Source organism: Microtus pennsylvanicus, chromosome 6, assembly GCF_037038515.1.
Source record: "Microtus pennsylvanicus isolate mMicPen1 chromosome 6, mMicPen1.hap1, whole genome shotgun sequence".
In the NCBI taxonomy this organism is placed as follows: domain Eukaryota; kingdom Metazoa; phylum Chordata; class Mammalia; order Rodentia; family Cricetidae; genus Microtus; species Microtus pennsylvanicus.
The window spans coordinates 51,017,362-51,039,223 of NC_134584.1; the positions used below are offsets into that span (position 1 = coordinate 51,017,362).

The 21,862-nt window shown below is 43.3% G+C and overlaps 1 protein-coding gene across 2 annotated transcripts in view; it reads right to left on the bottom strand.

Moving 5' to 3' along the window:
• The window catches only part of Mrps27 (mitochondrial ribosomal protein S27), a 76,851-nt gene that overhangs the window by 41,113 nt on the left and 13,876 nt on the right, over window positions 1–21,862 (bottom strand). For both annotated transcript variants that reach the window (XR_012910892.1, XM_075976227.1), the window contains exons 3-4: window positions 20,341–20,411; window positions 18,424–18,482 (exon numbers count right to left, since the gene is read on the bottom strand). Coding sequence is in view for 1 of the 2 variants with exons in the window: in XM_075976227.1 (XP_075832342.1) it covers window positions 18,424–18,482; window positions 20,341–20,411 (130 nt within the window). In the remaining variant the exon portion in view is untranslated. The remainder of the gene's footprint in view (window positions 1–18,423; window positions 18,483–20,340; window positions 20,412–21,862) is intronic.

The following is a 21,862-nucleotide window of genomic DNA, read 5'->3' on the forward strand; positions in this document are numbered from 1 at the left end:
AACCCGCCCTTAAAAACCTCTCTCCACTGTAATCTCTCACACTTCTTGTCTTTCAGACATCGGCCTGTTTTCCCCGATGGGTTATTCTTCTTCCCAATTACAGATCCATAACTTCAAGATAATCACGTTTACTGTTTAGCTGCTGTGTTCTGGGTGAAAAGCTCACTGCACAGAACAGGGGCGAAAAGCTCACCACCTGTAACTGGAAGAGGAGGGCCACAGTTTAGTTTACCTATCTTTATTTGTGTTAAAAACTGCACTGAGTAAAATGAGTATTGGTTAGAAGGAGAGTAAAATTCATTACATAATAAAAAATTTATTAGGTACAAAAGCATTTGAACACATAATGTTCAAATGTTAGAACTCAGAATATTCTAAGTAATTAGGTCACTCAAAATATGCATGAGATGCTGGGCTGTTTTTAGGGCAACTAAATGCCAAGTTTCAAGCCATTTTCTGCCGTAATTAACTAAATAATTTACATTTAGGTGGCATCTTGCATTTGATTCTGAGAAAATAAACACCTTACTCATGAGATACTAATGCTGAGCAGAAACTAAAACAATGAAAAACCTGTAGAGATTCATGAAAAATAAAAACAACAAAACAACCCCCCAAACCCAACAACAATAAGAACTGAGCGTGCCAGGAAGCTGCATTACATTTTTGTACTATATTACAGCAAGTTAAGAACAGGAGTTTTTAAAACTATGTTTGCTGCATGTATTTATTTACATGTGTGTGCGTCCATGTTCAGAGGCATACCATAGCACCAGGGGCAGCTTGAGGAGTCAGTTTTCTCCTTCTACCCTGTGGGGCCTGGAGACTGAACTCAGGTCCTTGGGCTTAGTGGCAAGCATTTTACTGGCTGAGCCATCTTATTGGTTCCAGAGCAGCAAGGGTTCCCACGTGGTGATGTATGTAATGTGCACAGCATGAAGGCGAACAAGGACGGGTGTCAGTGTCCGTCACTGCTTCCCTGTGCTGTCAGTTGTCACTGCTCCACGTGGTGCTGGCTGCTGGACCGAGCACTCAGCAGAGCACAGAGCAAAGATGTCTGCCACAAGTGGATGTCAGCTACGAAAGCACGAACTCAAGTTATACTCATCCCCTCTGGCCCTGAGCCCACCCTAGTCAGCGAGTACTAGCACATAAACCAATTGTATGACCCAAACCTCTAGTTGGGATAGTTAATGTGGGGTAATTCTTAAAATATGGCCTTCAACCCTCTAGCTATTTCTAGATTCTGTATAAATTTAGGCAAGCTACATTTTTTTCTGATATGTGGTTTTCTTATCTATAAATCAAAGCATGTACTCTGAGAGGTTGTGTGGAGACTTGGCTAAGAACATATTATCATGTGGCCAGCTCTCGGCAAAGCTGCTGCAACTGGTAAAATCTCGATCCGGAGAGGCTTTTTATAAGGCCTGTTATCTGCGGCATTCCACAACCTCCAACATACCCATAACAAACAAACCTAAAAAGGCATTACAGAATTCGGCAAGAACAGCTCAGCAAGCAATAAATACTCAATATATATTGGGTACTGAATGCTAAAGATACAAACATAAACACCACAGGGCCACAGCCAAGGGTTATACAAAACATCTGCAGCATCATGGACAATGATGAACTGATTCTCCATACGACTGGGGCGATGGAAGCAAGCAGTGGGAAGAGAGGGAAGACACGAAGCTCCGTATTACAGACGTGAGAGCAGATACTTGAGAAGAACACTCCCTGGAATGAAGTGACTGGGAGCATGAGCCATCACTTCTTTCCTGTCCTGTCAGTACTCCACCTTCTACTATGGCCAGAAGACGAGAACAGATTGTAACTGTAGGCTATGGCTGGTTCTGGTTGCCGCACTGAGTACTCAGTACAGTATAGCTCCTGAAATCCTGAGGACTGAGTGGTAAGTGAAAGGCAGACTCCTCTGTAATGTCCAGTGGAAGGAATTATCTCCCGGCTGTCTCCTAGGCTTCCTTGACATTTACAAAATAAGTTTTAAATGAGCGTATTACTGAGGGCAGGCATTTCTAGTATCAGGGCATGGTATCTAGTGATATGCACAGCAGGACCATAGATCCAAATGTGTCCACGACCTAATCCCAAGCTCAAAGTCATAAAGCCCTCAGACGAACGACAGGTTAAGTCTTCTCAACATGTGGTTTAGCGAAGGAGTCTGAGGTATGATAATGAAAGAAAAACAGATTAATTAGAATTTCTCCAAATTTAAAACATTTGTAATATTAAAAGGCATTATCATTATGAAGGGGGAAACCTAAAAAGGAGGTATAAGTTGAAAAATCTACAAATTATGCATTTGGTAAGGGTCTAGCATGGAGAATACAAAGAGTTTCTATAAATTAACAACAAAAAAAAACAATCTAAACAAAATATGGCAAAACACTTTAAAGTTATTTTTTCAAAGAATATATACCAAGTCCCCAAGAACTCAAGAATGCTCAGTATCACAAATACAATTTGAAATCACAATGAGATTTAATACACATATAAAATATATACAAATATATTAAATATTGTGATTTCAAATTATATATATATAAACACACACACACACACAAACATATCACTAAGACAGCTACTATACTACCCCAAAATAGGGCAATGTTGGCAAGACTATGGAAAAACTGGACTTCTCCTGTGTATTGTCAGTGGTGATATGGTTTAGCTACTATGAAAAACTTTGGCGGTGGTTAAAACAGCTAAGCACAGAACTGTCACAGAACACGTAGCTTATTCCCAGGTATATATACCTGCCACCACTGAACACAGGGAATTAAACAGATACCTGTGCACATGCGCCCACAGCAGCACTCACCACAGAAGTCAAAGATGGACTGATTGGCAGATGGGAGTACACATGGACAGTGGAATATTTTTAAGATACAAAAAGAAGCAAAAATGCTACAATAAAAATGAACTTTGAAAACATAATGCTGAAGAAGCCAGACACAAAAGAGGGAATTTATTATTAATATACACGATACATGTAATAATAGATAACAATGAATAGCTAAATCCACAGAAACAGAAGGTAGACCGGATGCTGCCAGGGGCTAAAGGAGAGGTGGTGCAAAACAATTGTTCCACTTGGTATCTGCCAAACGGCAGAGGAGTGACGAGGACTAGCTGCAGTCAACGGCTTTCCTTGGGAGTGATGAAAACACTTTAGATACAGGTAATTATTGCACAAAATCGTGAATGTACTTTTAAAATTGTGAGTTTTATGTTGTGTGTATTTCATTGGAATTATAGGTCGAATTACCCCTCTTGAGAAGATATCCTGAAATCCTGATCTCCAGTACCTATGAACATGACTTTATTAGGAAATTTGGTGATCAAGTTAGATGTGGTTACTGGGATGTGTGTGTCTGTGTCCTAATTTAATACAACGGTGTCCTTAAAAGAGACCCATACACACACACAGGAGAGAGCTGGGTGGCGACAGAGACAGAACGATGCATCTTTAAGCCATGCAAAGTCAGAAGGTTCCTATGGAACAGGTTGTCCCCTGGAGACACTAGAGAGAGTCCTACCCCATGACACTGTGAGCTCATACATTTGATCCAAACTGCAAGAAAATAAAGTTCTTCAGATTTTAAGCCACCCGGTCTGTGGCAGTTTGTAGCTGCAGCCTTAAGGAGGTGACGTACAATGGAAAAATAAGGTTGGCAGGAGGCTTCAAGGAGGCAAGTGTGAGAAGCTACTAGTCTGAGGAGAGCTCAGACATGAAAGGCAGAGGCAGAGAGCACTTCCATGAGAAGAACTGCAGGAAATCCGTATGCGAGCCGGGCGATGGTGGCAAACGCCTTTTATCCCAGCACTTGGGAGGCAGAGGCACGTGGATCTCTGTGAGTTCGAGACCAGCCTGGTCTACAGAGCAAATTCCAGGACAGGCTCCAAAGCCACAGAGAAACCCTGTCTCGGAAAAAAAAAAAAAAAAAAGGAAATCCGTATGCACTGAAGCTTACAGTGTCAGCAGGACTTCAGGAAAGCAGAGGGGCGCCTATTCACCCACAGTCATGGGATGCTTACTGCCTGCAGTAATTGAAGATAGAAGACCCTATACAAATTCTGAGCTTTTAGTCAACAAAATTTTCTGGAAACACTGCTACTCTCAGGACTTGATAATGTCACAATGCCAGGCCCCTGTGATCAATGTACCTAGGAGAAGCGAAGGAAAGGCAACTGTGGAAGCCCGGAGACTACTGCTGGCTGGAGTGATGTGGAATAGTACCACGGCCTGAGTGGGGTGTTCATTTAAGATCTGGAAGACTTTTCAAAGGAATGAATCCCCATGGCCACACACTGCTCAGTTTAGACAGAAAGTACAATTAATACTTGCTGAGTAATAATAGAGGAGCCAGGAGAGATGATTCCCTAAGTGTAGGGATTATTTTAGGGATTAGAGATACCTGGCTGGAAAAGTTGGTTGGAAACGTATCACACAGTTTCTGCTCTTCCTGAAAGAGGTGGCACTGAGAAAGGGGCAGCCTGGGGGATCTGTGGCTGGATAATTAATCACTTTACTGCTCTTCTAACTTTTAGTGACCAGCAGTGGACCTACTGATGAGTGAACACGGAGCAGGTGAGTCACACGGCTTTGCTAGCTCCATAAGCAGTTTTCTCAGACAGATGTCCCACAGTTATAAAATAACTGGGCAATGGTGCTCACTGCCTGTTCTATAACTGAGAATGCAAATCCAGGAAACCATGAGTCTAACTTGTAATAACTATGTCCTAAGTGCAACGGGAGGGTGGTCCTGTCAGGAAAATCAAGCTTATGACTTCAAACAGATGTACTTATTAGTCGAGACAGGATCTTACCAGGCAGCACTGCATGCCAGTGCGCTCTGTAGACCAGACTGTCCTTGAACGCTGTCTTCTCCACACTGGGATTAAAGCTGTACACTACCACACATGGCCCTGATACACTGCCTAAAGACTTTATCTGTTATTCTTGTCTTTGAAGGTGCTATAAGTAAAACAAATACAGACAGTAGAAACAAAAATCAGAAAATAGTTTGGCACTTGGCTTAGATGATATCCCACCATGAGCGGACAGAAAACAGAAAAGCAACAGGACCTGGTGAGCCAGACTCACAGGCAGATATGCCCACAGCCTCTGTGTCCTCCCCCAAAGACCCGCACGCTCTGTCTGAACAATGCTAAACCCAGAGAGGAAGAGCGACCACAGAAGTTCCCTAAGGTTCTCAAGATATGGCATACATATGGTTTGTACCCAACTGAGTGAAGAAACCCAAGAGCAACACTCCTGGGACCTTTACTGAGTATAAAAGAAGATCCCCAAATAGTCCTGCATTTCCCCCAAGCTCTAAGAATCTGCAGTGGGCAGAGTTCATAGCTACAGGCAGAAATGACAAGGAAAACAGTACTGAGCTACGGAGGGAACATACACATGGAGCCAGAAATGTGCTACCACTGGGTCCATGAGCCTTCTCTCACCCTAGGAAATATGCTGGGCTTTATGGCCGAAGAGTCTCTATGTCTCCCCAAAGCGGAGACAGCTCCCCAGAGAACACAGTTCTTCTGTATGTGTGCCAGGCTTTGGCCTTTCCAGAGTGTTCCCACTTGCTGGGGCCAGGGGAGAGCGGCTTCTACAGTTTTCTCTATTTACTTTAAAGATGGAGAAGCTGAGATCAGCAAGCCTTAAGTAGTCTGACAAGAATCAGACTGTGATTATGTTTGTGGAACCACATGGATCTTTTGGGTTCAGCCCAGCGCTTAACTGCTAACCACACTATCGTCCTAGATTGATATTCTATGCTTCACTATGCAATTTATTTGAAATTGTGCCCTCCAGGGGCTGGAGAGATGGCTCAGCGGTTAAGAGCATTGCGTGCTCTTCTAAAGGACCCGAGTTCGATCCCCAGCAACCACATGGTGGCTCACAACCATCTGTAATGAGGTCTGGTGCCCTCTTCTGGCCTGCAGGCATATATGTAAACAGAATATTGTATCCATAATAAATACATATTTAAAAAAAAAAAAAAGAAATTGTGCCCTCCAAATTATCCTTATTTGCTCATTAAAAGAGTTCAAATAAGTATGAACAGAGGAAAACAACATGAATACAATCAGAATTTTAAATATTCACTAGTTTGTAATCTCATCCCATCATTCAGCCAAAAGATATTTACTGGAGATCAGCACTGTTCCCAGCATGGCCAGGTACTGAGAACACAGTCACTAAGACATCATCATCCTGAAAAAGTGAACCTTAGCCGGCAATTCTCCAGGAATACAATATACCCTGTCCAAGGGGCTTGGGGTCAGACTTATTGCTGCCAAAGATGATGATATCAAAACAAATGAAACTCCACTATCTTACCATAATAAGATATCAAGATCCTAAGAAATAAAACACTCTAATGTTGCTTTCCAAATAAATATCTAGGGAACTTCAAGTCACCACATAATACTTGGCTTGGAAAGTTGGAGAGCAGAGCCCAAATGATTACTGTCTACAAAGAAAGGTAATACACAGAAACGAAAACCAAGAGGAGGAGGGTGGATGACATAGCACTGCAGCACCCTCAGAGAGGCCCACTCAATAAACGTGTACATTAAATCAGCCACACTCTGTCCTGGTGAAAGCTAACTTTGTTTTACGATAGGGAAGGCATGCCCCTCAAAAGACTTTCAGTCAACTCTTTAAACTAAAACCTAGGAATCATAAATCTGATGGACTCACAGCACTATTATCAGAATACAGCCTTAACTTGAAAAATCCTTTTTAAAACATCTTCTAAAAGTCAGAGGTTTATAGACCTCTCCTGATATGTGAAAACAGACCCAGGCATTTCTGCCTCTTTTAAAAATGTATTATTTCTCTTTGTACCGTGAGCGTTCCTGAACAGGAAGCAGTGTTTGACGCTGCCAGATAAGGTGGCACAACTCCACCAGAAACACCAGTGTGCTTTCGGGAGCGGCACACCACAGAGATGGTGGAAAGTTAACCCCACTGGACATCCGTGGAGCTGGTAAACGATGTTTTATTGTTTTATTTATTTATTTATTGCTGCTTAAAAACGATGTTTTTATGAGACTGGAAGATACTGAAACAACTGCTTCTTCAGGTTTAGAGGAAGAAGCCAAAGAACCAGGATGAGGTCTTTGGTCAGTTTTTGGCTGTCTGGCCTTAGAAAGGTTTCTTTTGTTTATATCCTTCATCTCAAAAGAGAGGGAGACATAATGCCTCCCTTTGGAAGCTGCAGGCTCTTCTATGAGCAGGATGAAGATGAGGGACAATGACTTTTGTACAGATATAAATGACCGTCAGCATTTGGCATTTATCTGATGGCACAGTCTAACTCCAGTTGCTGTGCAGCCAGCTGGGGGGTGGAGGTCTAAGGAGTCTCAGCTATCATCAGACTGGGTACCCTCAAGGACAGAGCTAATATGAGCAGCCTCTTCTGCTCCCACCTAGGGGAGTAAATGGTTTTATTGAAGAGGATATATGTCTGGCTTCCCTAGCAGTCCTTTCTCTTGGCTACATCAAAAAATTGTTTACTCTGAGCATAGCCCAGAGGTGTGGACAGGAATGTATTGAGTTATGTATTGAGATACAAGGATGCCTTTCCTCTTAGTTTTCTGTCCATAAGAAGGTTCTATAATGTTGATTATGATTATTACCAGAAACATGCTCTAAAGGCTATTTGAGATGTATGGCTACATATCTGAGAATTTCTTTAGCGTGTTAATATTCTCTTTTATGGTGTGCTTAAATTTTCATATATTGAAATTACCAGTCTTTAACCAGTTACATTTTTTCTTGCATCATGCTCAAAACCCACCTTCACCATCATGTTAGTGTCTCCGGTATTTCCAGATAGAAGTACAGCGTGCTTTTCTCATTTAGATTGTTGCTCTAGCTTAAAAAAATAATGTGTTCCACCCGTACACATTTTTTCATGTAACCCACTGTCCAAGTAGCATTTATGACCTCACTATAAGTCTCTCCCTTGGACACATAAAGCGCCTCTGTTTCTGGTTTCCCTCTGCCCTGCCCTGCTGGGCTGTGTGCCTTCATCAGACCTGGGCCAGGCATCACTCTTCCTCTGCCACAGCACCCTACTAAGCCGTGTTAGCTACCTTACAGGGTCTTCCACCAGCTTTCTGAGTTGCAGTTATTCTTGGCCCTTTACTCTTTCATTTGATTTTAAGATTATCATCTTAGTTCTCAAATAATTTGGCAAAAAATGCATTAACTTTATAGGTAAAATCTGAATATTTCAATTAGCCTAAAACAGATAAATGGAGAGGTAATAAAAAACTTTCCAGAAAACATTAAAATGCAGGTTTTTTTTCTTTACAAGTTAAAAGAATCACCATTTTTCCTTTTTTGGCTTTTCGAGACAGGGTTTCTCTGGAACTCACTCTGTAGATCAGCCTGGCCTCAAACTCACAGAGATCTGCCTGTCTCTGCCTCCCTGAGTGCCTGGATTAAAGGCATGTGCACTTTAATCCAGTTAAATTAAATTAAAGCTCATAATTTTTAAAATATGGAAAAAGTTGTCTGTTTCAGCCTAACCTTCAAAGTCACAGCAGACCAATCTCCCATGGGCTACACAAACAGGTCACTCAGTTTCTCCATGGGGAAGAATGCTGACAACAGCCAGCAGATTCAGCTACGCGAAGCTGCTGCTCGACCTTGTCATCAGAACAGATACACAGGCTTTCTATCAACCATGTGAATAACTCCGGCCCAGAACTACTTATATCTACTCAGTGCTTTACCTACTCATAACACATGGCCAAGGTAGGGTCTGGACAGGCTTTTCCTAATCAGAAATCACTTGATATATTCCTTCCCCCAGACAGGAAGCAGACGACTCTCTGCTGCCCCCTATTGGCAGCTTCAAGTAGCTAAGTGAGAACGCTTCCCCCAAATGTGACATCCTTTCCCTCTGGGTGTTGAGCTAGTATTTTTCATGACTCCAGTGACACCTGGACTGTGATGCCCCTCAGTGAGAACTGGTAAAGATCACTGGGGAATAATGGGTTAAAAACCAAAATCTGAATTACAAAGTATAGTCAATATTAAAGCTAAATTTGACTAAGCCCTTGCCTCCTCTGCTCCAAGACCCTTGGAGCAGATTTTAAACAGCTTCTCCAAGTCTCCAACCTACCCCGAACCAGGAGTTCTATTTTAATGTCTATTATATCAGTGAAAAAAGAAGGACAGAGCCTGTAACTAGCCCACACTGCCAGCATACGGCACACCCGACTCTATGGCTCTGCAGAGTCCATGCTCGAACCTACTCTCCAAAACTGCCCCTCAAGTAAAGAAAATCAGATTTTTGATGAGTCAATAAATACCTGAAGCATAATTTTAAGGTTATAAATTACAATAAAAGTCAGGGAAGTACGGATGAGGCAGAATGGGGAGACAGGACACAGGCAAAGACAGCCCAGGTCACTCTGGGAACGCAGGCCATTGTGGCCATGCTCTGAGAGCATGGATACTTGTGTCAGACACTATACCTCTCACTGCCTGCCATTAACTCAGCATGTAGAAAACTAGAGTGATCGCTACCTATGAGACCCCTGACTCTCATTTTAACGAACGCCTCCCAAGTCTTCCCCATTGACTGAAAAGGCTTTTAGCAATGAAGACTAGTGACCCCCGAGGATGGAACACGTAAGCAGGAGATAGTGTTACTTAGTCTAGAGTTCAAAGCCCAAGTTTTAAGTTCCAAGCTAGGAGATAGAGGTGCTGTCTTAAACCAGCAGCAATATTAGAAGGAACAGAGTAGGTCTCAAAACTCCACCTGGTTAAAACGAACATAAAACGACAGCAGCCACCATCAGTGAAGGGAAATCACATCAAAGCTCCCAAGTGTCCACTTCCCTAGACAGGGAGCATCTGGAAATACTTAAGAATTTATTTGCTTTTGGCCTTAAAAATCATGATGCAATCAATTGCAACTTCTGCTCCCAGAGATGTCCCCGAAGCTTCTGTTTATTTAGTCCGCTCTCCTTTACACACGGCCAGCTCCTGAGGACTATCTGCAAGCTCTCGGGCGAAACACTACCAAAGGAGGGCTGCACACCGGATAGAGCAGTTTAGCTATCTCTGTGTCCACAAGCCATGTTCCAGGGATCCTGACTATGTTACAATCATGACAACAGCTAGCAGAAAGTGGTGTTGACCTCAGGACTACACTGCAAAAACAGAACTCAGAGAATACCTTTTACACAAAATCTTAAATTTTTTCCCTTAAGATTCACCCTTAAAAGTTTTGGCAGCTAGCTATTGAAGAGATTTACTTTAGTCCTTCTCTTCCCCATTTATGTTCAGGTCATCAAAAATGCACTTCATGTACTTTTCAGAGATAGGTAATACGAAGACAAATATGGCAGAAAAATTAGCTAAGTAAACAGGGAGTACCACAGCAATTTACGACTAAGACCCACGGCAGATCAGAAACTCCATCTTTTCTGTGATCTAGTCTTACATGTACTGCTTTTTCTTTTGATAATCATGCAAGAACTGACTAAAATGTTGATAATGCCATTTAACTGAGCAGAGTTTCTGAGGAGCTAAGCAGACCAGACCCTCATGCTCAAAAAGTCTGAGACTCCCATCTTTTCTCCCCTCTCCCCCACCTCTCTCTCTCTGACAGGATCTCACTATGTAGTCATGGCTGTCTTGGAACTCACTCTGTAGACTAAGCTAGCCTCAAACTCAGAGATTCTCCTGCCTCTGCCTCCTACGTACTGAGATTAAAGACGTGTGCCATCACTATGGGAGGCTACAACTTCAACGAGGGAAGGCCAGGCGTTCCTCTGGATAGCTGGTGTCTACAGACAGCATAAAAGGCTCCCTCTACAGTTTAAACCGGCCCCACCATTCTGACACTATTAGGGTTTTTAGGCACTTAACCTCCACAACACAGTGGACTTTTACTGTTGACCTCCTTGTATGTCAGGCTTTCTTCAGGTTGACTGTCACTGTATCAATTATGTCTCTGTCCTGGCTACTACTGAGCCTGCCTCTGCAGAGACTACACACAGGCAGACATGCTCCTAGGGACTGAGTCAGGTCCCCACCCCAGCTGTGAGAACTTGACTCCCACAGATTTTACAGACGTCACTTCAACTTCAGATTCGAAAGTTGGCAAGCCACAGAGGCCACCTGGAATCCGACTTCCCAGCTGGTGCCAGAATGCCAGGAAAACCTGATGGTATGTTTTGGCAATTGTTCTTCCTCCAAAGGTCTGTGGCCATCTCTTCCTTAAAGCCTAAGCATGGTGAGTAGGCAGAAAAGAGACAACCTAGAAACACACATGAGGAGCATAAAAAGGTGAAATGTCCAGTCAGCCTCCTGCCGCCTCCTAAGTTTCTTCCAGGTCAGTACTTCACCAGCGTATCAGCCAATTTCCCTTTAGCCAGGGCGCCGTTCTCAAGCCTCTTTGCTTTCAGCCTTGTCTTACCTCTGCTGATTGCCTCCTCCTGTGTATAGTACATCTCTCTCTTTCTACTGCTGATTACCACAGGTCAGGACTTTAGCACTGCAAGCAGGGAAAACTAATTTCCCTCATACAGTTACCCATTATAAAAAAATAGTTATTTCCCTTCATGGAATTCCTTCATTATGATGGACATTTCTGAAGAGTCTAATCATGATTGATTATCTCGTGGATCATTAAAAAAAATCCTTCTTGACAAAGTAATACACAGTCACAACATAATATTCAAAAAGCCCAAGAGAGAATTCAATGAAAAGTTACCCAGGTGTATGTCCTGAAAGAAATTATTGTTAACAGCTTTTGTATGACAGTGCTTACCACTCCACAACATGTTATGCATATACCCATATTACACACACACACACACACACACACACACACACACACACACACACACGTGCGTGTATCACAGCACACGCCACTCAAGCCCTAACTTTTTACCCAACAATTCTGTGACTTACTCCTTAGGAAATACAAACATACATTAAGTTCTCTGTCTTTTTAGTCACTGCATAACATTTGCTAAATGGTAGAGAATAATTAATTTCAGCATGCTTCTGCTAATAGGCAAAGTTTTACTTTTTGCAATGGAAACTGTTTCACACATATAGGTTAAATATCTGAACTAGCCCTGGATTAAAGAATACATGCATTTATACTTTTATGTTGCCAAAGTTCTCTCTGCAGAAACTCTACGAACTTGTGTTTGTTTTTGAGACAGGATCTCACCAGATAGCCTAGGCTAGCCTTGAATTCAAGATCCCCTTGCCTCAGCCCCTGAGCGCTGAGATGATAGGCATGTGCTACTATGCCCATCTCGGATGACGGACTGACTTAGGAATTTAGTATCAGTATCCGATAAGGACAGATTTACACTTGCTCTCTCTCTTCTGCATTATTTTCTCCCTTCATCTCCCAGTCTTATTTCTCAGTCCTCCTCGGTCCTCCCCGTCTCCCCCGCCCCGACGTCAGGAGCCACAGAGGCAGAGCTTACTGCAGCTTTCCCACTCAAGCACTACCTTTTCAATGCATATTTGCTGATGACGTCATCAATCCCTCTCAGTCTGCCCCAAACATGCCTTAAAACATAGACTTTGTTAAATAAATATGGTGAGTTTACCTGTTCTATTTGGGATTTGTCTGGACTTTGAACTGTTTCACATATACACTCATCCTTAACAATTTACAGTCTTTTTGACCTGTAGTGATATTAGTACTTCCTTCCTTAGAACACGCCACAGTTTTAGTGAATTAATGCTCTTCTATCTCCTATTGGCTTTAGAACTTCCCTTACACAGAGCTGATCTATCTTATGGACACAGGCACTGTCCGCCTGTATTTCCTCTCCAACACTGTCAAAGGAGTCTATCTGTGTCAATGGAAAAAGACTAGCTGAGTCACAAATTAACCTTTCCCCTCGTGTTCTCTATATGCATCCCTTTCCCTTGTCTTCTAAATATAAACTAGACATTCAATACATATTGTTGAGTTGTCTGTTCCTAGTTTCTCAACATTATGGGTGCATACCAGGCATGGTGGCAGGTTTTTAATCAGAGGTAACTCAGGAGGCAGAGGTAGGTGGATCTCTAGAACTTTGATGCCAGCCTGGTCTATATAGTGAGCTCCAGGGCAGTCAAGGCTACATATTAAGACCCTGTATCAACAAACCCAAACCAAACCAGAAAAAAGAATGCATGTGTGGGCTGAAAAGATGAATCAGCAGTTACAAACACTGGACACTCTTGCAGAAGACAATGGTTTGGTTCACAGCACCCACATGGTAGCTCACACCCATCCATAACTCCAGTTTCAGGTAATCGGATGCCCTCTCGTGTCCTCCACGGGCACCAGACATGCACATTATGGACATATATTTGTGCAAGCAAAGCATTCATACACAAAATAAAAATAAATCTTAAAAAGATAGAGATGTAAATGTGTGCACATGCGTGGATAAACATAAGACTGGAAAAGGCCTGACTATCCAGAAGAACTCCGATAAAGCAGTGCCAGGGTAGAGAGCCATGTCATCTAATGAAAAGACATTAAAAACTACTACCAAGACACATTTGTATCACCAAATAAAGCAAAGCAGAGAACAGAACAGTCATTGAAGAAATTATCACCAAGAGGATCCAGGCAATGTGAAAAGAGTGCTATGTTTACAGCGAAAGGTGTTTTCAATAACAAAACTGAGCCCGGTCTTCTATCCTATGTAAACAAAATCCTCATAATTAATTATAGATCTAACTCTAGAACCTAAAATCACAAAATTCTAAAGCAAATATCAGAAAAATATCTATGGTGTTGAATTGGGCAAAGATTTCTTAGATAACACCAAAAACAAAAGAAAGAAAAACATGAAGAATTGGATTTCCATTAAAGTTGAAACCATACTTTGAAAAATATATTAAGTGAATAAAAACATAAGACTGAGAAAAAGGAATTTTCAAATTCAGTAAAAAGAAAATAACCCCCAGAACAGGGTGAAAATTTTGAACAATTTGCCAAAGGAGGAATCATCAGGCAATTACAAATTTAAGCCAAAATAAATACACATTGATCCAGTTAACCTGTCAGCTAAAGTGCAGAGGAATGAGATTCCACTAAGATTATAAGATGGGATAAGTACTTTGTAAAACAGCAGTCAAGTTCTTTAAAAGTTAAACATCTATCTTCTACATGTTCCAGCCATTCTATTACAAATTCACCCCAGAGAAACAAAAAGATGGATACTCTGTAGGTATTCTTAGTAGCCTGGGCTGTTATGCTGGAAACTCTACAGATGTGGAATCACCTCCCACTGTAGTAAAGACTGCAGTCATCTCAGATCACAGGAACATAAGCCATACTGGGAAGCGTAAGTGAAGTAAACGAACTTCACACCCTATTCTTGTTAACTAGATGAGAGGGGAAAGAACAGACTGCAGGAGCAGGGGCCAAAGGCTCACAATCTCATCACCAAGCCCCATGAAGTCAGACAGAAACCAAATTTGTCAATTCGCTACTGCCTGATACAGAGCATTAATAATAATTGACTATCTCTCAGGCATGGGGTAAGAAATAAAATAAAAACAACTACAGCAGAGTTAAAGCAGGGAACTGTTTCTAAAAAAGCTGTTTGCTTGCTGCCCACCGACTTTTAGACTTAAAAACAAGTTTGAGTTTCAGAGATGAAGTAATACATTAGCAGAGAAACTTAAGAGACCTAAGCAGCCCTCAGGGGAAAGCTACTACTGCGCGACTTCGCAGGCAGCCCACTCCTAACGAGCCCTCCCTTCCTCTCCCCACAGGCACAGGCTCCTCCAACCCCACCCTCGAAGGAGCCATCAGCAGTTCTGCTCACTGAAGAATGAAGCTATTTTGGTTCTTTGACAGGCTGCCAACCTAGGACCTGGAGACACGCAGGCTGCCATCTGCTTCATCCCAGCTGTTCTGACCTGTCGCCTGCTATCTGCCAGGTCAGCTGAGCAACTGCTGAAGGACGTTGGAGGCCACGACACAGATGGATGGACGTGCGACCCCACCATAGCCAGTCTCCCGACTTAGCCTTCCTCTCATTACTGGGCAGCATGCTGTTCTCCATGACAACACAGGAGTTGTCTGACTCTGGGAAAAAGGTCCGTCCCCAAATCTCTAGAGCCTTTTGTACTGTGCGGTAATGGATTCAACATTCACCACAGTTTTTCTAGAAACCACAGGCCCCTTTAGAACTGTAAAATTCTCAACAGAGAATAAGCTGTATAGCTGGAGAGGCCTGTCACCCTTCAGGAAGGATCATTCTGTTGCAGATTAGACAGCCTCTGGGGCCTGCAGTCTTCTCACCCACCTCATTGGGACTGACTATACCCAACCTTTCATTTGGAGACAGGGTACCTATCAGTCACGCACTTGCCTTCCTTCACAGGGCAAGCTGGAATAAGAAAATAAAGTATTTGTATGAAAAGAAAACAAAGATAGAATATCTCAAAAGGCCTGCAGGAAGAAGCAGGACGAAGACCAGCAAAAGAATCTATGGCCCACAAGCTCTCTGAGGAGGTCCTCAACCTTTCGTATTTTACACTGTGAGCCCTCTGGCAGGTGTGGACCCTTCTCCACATGGGTTTTATCACAACTGAACCCAATTACATGAGAGACAGTTATCAAGACACTAAGAAGTTCCAGGTAAGGCAGCATAAGTGCCGCACCATCCGCGCTGGGACCCGGAGCCAGGAGCAGCCTAACACCGGCTTCTGAGCTGTGATGAGCAGTTTTTGGAATTCTGCTACAAATGTGATATGATTTAAAAAAAGAAAAAGTCAATGACTTTAATTGGTGAGAAAGACAAATGCTTCAAATAGTGCCGGCATCTGTCATCTATACTCATAGTCAAAGAAAATGCTAAGCATTATTGAAAGATGAAAATGTGACTTTTATGCTTACCCAATTTGCAGATCTCTATAAAATGCTCTCTGCAGACTCCAATACAGAAAGAAAGTAGCAGGAGGTATGGCTTCTCTGGCAGAGGCCTGTGGCAGCACAGTGGGGCCTCTCACAGTTCTCATTTCCCTACCTACGCCCCAGGCGTCTCAGAGGGTCCCAGGACCATGCCTAGAAGAGCCAGTGTGTGCACACTCTTGGGCCGGTTTCCCCAGCCTCCCAGTCAAACCACACCACTCTGAGTACCCTGAGCCTCTGCCTCAGGTCCTACTGTCCCCATGCCATACATGAGCCGAAGTTTCTGCCACACCAGCCACTGTTGGTGCTCCTGGCACGGCCTGTTTTCCGAGTGTTGGTTCTCACTTAGCTTTAGCCTTCTCACTGTCTGAATCACTTCCATTCTTGCTGATTTTCCCGTCAGCGGTAGAGTATCACTGTTTTCGGGTTTCTGTCTACACACAGGCTGCCTTAAACATCCTAGTTTGCTATGGTAACGAGAGCACCCACTCCTTTTCCTCCGCGTTTCCTTTTCTACCATGAGCAGAGGATCCCAGTGTCGCTGGCTCCCAAGAGCAGTGCAGGGCTCACAGCAAATGTCCAGATGTTTGTTGTCCCTCCTGCTGCGTCGAAAGTAACCCTTCTATAAAGATCCCCGGTACCCCGCGAAGCTGGAGTTGCCAAGCTTTCATGTCTGTGATGTTTGGAGATTTCAAATGTTCTCCAGGGATGAGAAGATGAGAAGGGGTGTGTGCCATAAGTCCCGGGACCTGCTGCTACCCGTGCCCAGATTCCACGGCAGAGAGTCCATCAGCTCTCCACCGGTCAGTTACGACATGATGGTGGCTACAGGCTGTGTCAAGGGAGGAGGTAAGCTTATGCCATGAGCAGCAATAAGTTTTACTCTAAGCCAATGCTTCTCAACCTTCCTAATGCTGCAACCTTTAACACAGTTCCTCAGGTTGTGGTCACTGCCAACCAAAAATTATTTTCATTCATAAATATAATTTTGCTACTCTTATGAATCATAATGTAAATATGTGCTTTAAGATGGTTTTAGGCAACCCCTGTGATAAGGCCACTCAACCCCCAAAAGGTCATGACCTACAAGTTGAGAACCACTGCTCTAAGGGACGGAATACCTCAGGAAGTAAGAAATGCTGCCTGCTAGCAGGATAACCGGGAGCTGTGGGCTATTTAAGATTAAGAAGTTGCTGGATATTTCTTCATGTTAGGCAAGGGATCTGAAGGTCATTTTGAGAGGTCGAAAGTCCATCTGTAAGGTGTTAGCCCAACAATCGCAGAAGGCCTACCTCAGAGCATCAGCTCTTTGGTGTCCAAGCTTAACCTCTGACTCTACTGGAGAGAAACACCAGGAGTTCACAGTTTCTAACTGCCAATGTTTATAGAAGCTTTCCTGAGGCCTTAATATGTTTTGTACATTCTCCGAGACTGGGAAGCAGACATTTAGACAATGAGCAAGCATCAATATCACTATCCTTGCCTGGTTTTGTACATTCTCCGAGGCTAGGAAGCAGACATTTAGACAATGAGCAAGCATCACTATCACTATCCTTGCCTGGTTTTGTACATTCTCCGAGGCTAGGAAGCAGACATTTAGACAATGAGCAAGCATCACTATCACTGTCCTTGCCTGGTTTGCCCAACTTTCACACACAGAAAAGTATTCACTATGTCACAAAAAAAAAAAAAAATGTTTCTTAAAAAACAAAAAGCTGAGAAAATAAGCTAATTTTCTTGATAAAGAACAGAATTTTTTTAAAAAGATACCTTAATAAGAGCATTAGTTTTAATTAAAGCAAATGACGAGATGCCAAGACAGCAGCGTAGATTTGAAGCAAGCAATAGTCTTATATACATGGTCTACACGAAGACAGAAACCAGCAACTGGTGTAGGAGGTCCTTCTGTCTATATGTTGCTTTCATTGTTTAATAACAGAACTGCTTTGGGCCTATAGCAGAGCTGTAGGGGACAGAGCTAGGCGGGAAAAACTAAATGGAATGCTGGGAGGAAGAAGGCAAAGTCAGAGAGAAATGCCATGGAGCTGCCGGAGACAGATGCTGGAAATTTTACCCAGTAAGACACAGCCTCATGGCAATACACAAATTAATAGAAATTGGTTAAACTAATATGTAAGAGTTAGCCAATAAGGAATTAGAGCTAATGGGCCAAGCTGTGATTTAAAGAATATAGTTTCTGTGTGATTATTTTGATTCTGGGCGGCCAGGACAAACAAGCGGCTCCTTGCTATAAGTAACTATATGAATCTTCTGTTAATGCTCTAGACCACATGCAACTGGGTTCTCTCTCTCTCTCTCTCTCTCTCTCTCTCTCTCTCTCTCTCTCTCTCACACACACACACACACACACACACACACACACACACATTTCTCAGTACTACAAAAGAAGAAAAATACCCAGTGTTAGAAGTGGGTGTGTAGCAGAGGTGGGCAGGGAACTTACTTGTAAAGATAGTACTCTGCAGAATCTATATCTTCTCGAGATGAAATGTTGTCCACAAACTAAAGGAAAAAAAAAACCTTTGTTAAATACAAATTATGCCACGTTTGGTCGAGTTCATACACTGATCTTTAAAGACATGTACTCTTTTTATTGGGACGATGGTCCCATGGTATGGTTCCTTTCTGAAAACCCATCACATTGGTGAGAACAAATCAGATACCATAGCTTCTCCTCTATGTATAGCACAACGTTGGTCCAAAAAAAACAAAACCACCAAAAGGCAAGCACCCAGGAAAAGCTAAACCCGCCCTTGTTCACACAGGAGGAGAGCTCTGCACAGTACTGTTTACAGCTATCATCACCTTTGTCCCTGTCTCTCCTCCAAACACACGGAATACGTAGTGGGAATGGTGGGGACGTTAAAGGCTGGAACAATACTGTTCAGAGCATAGCATCTAAGTGTAGAGAATTCGGTGTGTAACCACTTTGACTCTGACTTTAGAGTTGGTATGGAACAATCGCTTTAGGACTGGAGGCTTCAGGCTATAAAATCGACTAAGCTTTGGGCCTAGGGATGCAGCTCTATGGTAAAGAGCACTTGACTAACGTTTATGAGGCTCTCGGTTCAATCTCCAGCACTTGAGAAGAAAAAGTGGAAAAATCTGTGAGTACGTTCCTTACCTATGATCTGAATGAGCAGAAACTATTATCCAAGGATGGATTCTGCTCTCAAGTAGGCAACCAGAAGAGGAAGAGAGAGGAAGAGCCCAGGGATGCTGAGAGTGTAACCAGAACCTCATAAAGAGAGAGAGAAGGGAGGAAAAAGGGAGACTTTCTAAAAAGAATCAGGACCTATGGGTTTGATTTAGAAATCCATTAAAGGGCAGATAACATGTGGTCCAAACACAGGCCCTGTGCTGGAGAACCAGCTCTCCTGAGAGCTTGCTGTGGCACAAACAGATGGCACAGCCCCTCTGGGACTTCCTTGCTCCATCTGTATAAACAGCTACAGGCTTCTGCCCTGAGGAGTTGAGTCTCAGGCTGGAGCATGCACCCACACAAAAGCTCATTGAAGTTCCAAGTGTTGCCTGAACAAAAACCAGACATTACAGTCCACAGACAGGTGCCACCCTCAAAACCATGGTTTCCCAGTTCTCCACTCTGACAGACAGGAGTCCTTTAAAACCAAATGATGACAGTGGAACTGCCTCCCTATGAAGAGGGTCAAAGGCAGAGAGGAAGGACAGGACTGGAAGGCAAGAGCTTTCCTTCCCCTCCCACTGGAGGAGCCTGTCACCTCCAGCCTGGTAACCTGGAGTCACCATCGAGACAGGACCAACACATCCTGCCTTTGATGTTCCCGCCTTTCTTCTTGGAAGCTGTGTTGGATCTGGAGTTACCTACACCATGCTCCTGTGCAAACGAACACACATGATGCATGGTAAGAAACTAGAAGAGTGACCGCCACGGAAGGGCTCCAGAGTGGCTCCACCATGACTGGTCCCGACTGCCGCCTGATCTCCTCCTCCCTGCATCCAGGCAGTTTAATGTCAGCAGCCATTCTTCCATAGATGGTGGTTAGCTACTGAACGCGTGTTTTCTGCTCTCACACTAGAGGACATAGTAACTTTAAAAACACGAAATAATGTAACCAGATGAAAAAACAAATCAGCGATTGCTAACTTGAGTCTGGTGTGTTTATTTCCTTTCACTTCAGCCACTACATCATACAATATCTGTTGTAATTATAAAAACATACTGCACTGTGGGAAGACAGTTCCCATGGTGACCACTACTTCTACAACACTGCCTTGTCTACAGTCTGCTTGTCTCCTTCTTTGAAAACACGTTTGAAATGTTCCTACCTGTGGCACTGCTAAAGAATTAACAGGCTACTTTCTTTTAAAATGGTCTTACCCGAGATATTGACAAAGAACTAACAGGCAACTTCCTTTCATATGCTTTGTCCATTAACGAAGCAAGATCAGCTGTGAAGACAAAAGAGAAAGAACCGTGTTAAATATACACATTTCTCCAGGAAAATCCACCGGACTCGACTCCTGCCAGATGGCTGCGAACATGACAAAGTCAGTATCAAAACAGGCTCACGCTTGCTCTTTTTCAGAAACTGAGGACAACTGATGTTAGCCACAGTTTTAAATAATTTATTCAACTAGAGAATGCAAAATAATAATTAGAAAATACAAATTTAGCTCTTAAAAAATGGATCAATAAGGTGCCTCTGTAAGGAAAGGCAGAGTATCGTGTCTGTCCAACTCCACGAGGAGAAACTAGATGCGGGGGCAGGCATGGGACCTGCCACCATTACTCCCAGCAGTCAAATGTTGGCGACTCCAAGGGTTTTTGTAATGGTCATTAACCAAGGGCCTTGCAGATATTCCCTAACAAAGTAGAGTTCCCTTGACTACCCTTCCTGATTAGCAGCCTCACTACCCAGGAGTTGGCTCCTCTCAACACAACACCCACAAGAACGCTTATAACGTGTGCTGTCACGCTCATCTCAGACCCTAAGATCACCTGCGATCCTAGTCCACACGCTCCAAATGGTTTATGTCACTGCACACCACTGCTTCTCAGACGTACAGTATTCCTAGCTCCCCTCATTCTCTGCCCATGATTCAATCCCATTTCACTGAAAAATCTAGACTTTTTTTTTTAAAAAAAATATTGAAACAGGTGATTATAGCATCCATAAAACCTTCCAACAGATCCTTAAACCCCTTCCTATCAGGGGAATCAATACTGTCGAGTGAACTTGCTCATAATTAGATAGCAAACAGCTCTCTCATGCTACCAAGTCTGTAATTACTACTATTGTTACATTAATGATCAATACACTGTATTCAAACAAGCAAGCAAGCAAAGCCAGGATCAAGAGCTGGTGGCCTAACTGAAATACCAGCAAGTTCCCTTCCCACGTCCTTTCCACAGTACACGCAGCATCTCACCCATGCCAGGACTGAGACAGCTTTGCTGATCACTTCCAAGCATGGTAACCAGAGCCTATCTGAAGCCTTCACACCCAGGCGTCTTCAGTCAAGGGGAACTGGCCAGGGCTTCAATAAAGGCAACAGCTGCAGAGCAAGCATCTGATGAATAACATTTACATACTGCAGTCAGAAAGGTTCGCTGCAAACACACTATGTGACCAATCACCTCGCATTACAGCGCTCGTGTGATGAATGAGGCAGAAAACAGCAAAGGGCGGGAGGGCCAGGAAAGCGGGACAGCTGCAGCGTACGGAGGGCCAGCACCACAGGCTTCTGGACTGTGGCCTTCCACAGCCAGTCACACTTTATGCATTAGTGAGGGGCCAACAGATGCCCGAGTTCTGTTCAATGGGCTGAGCCAAAGGTGTTGTTTTCCTAGGTTCTTAGCTCCCCAGGAATATACACTGAAGCGGGTGGTTGTGAACATC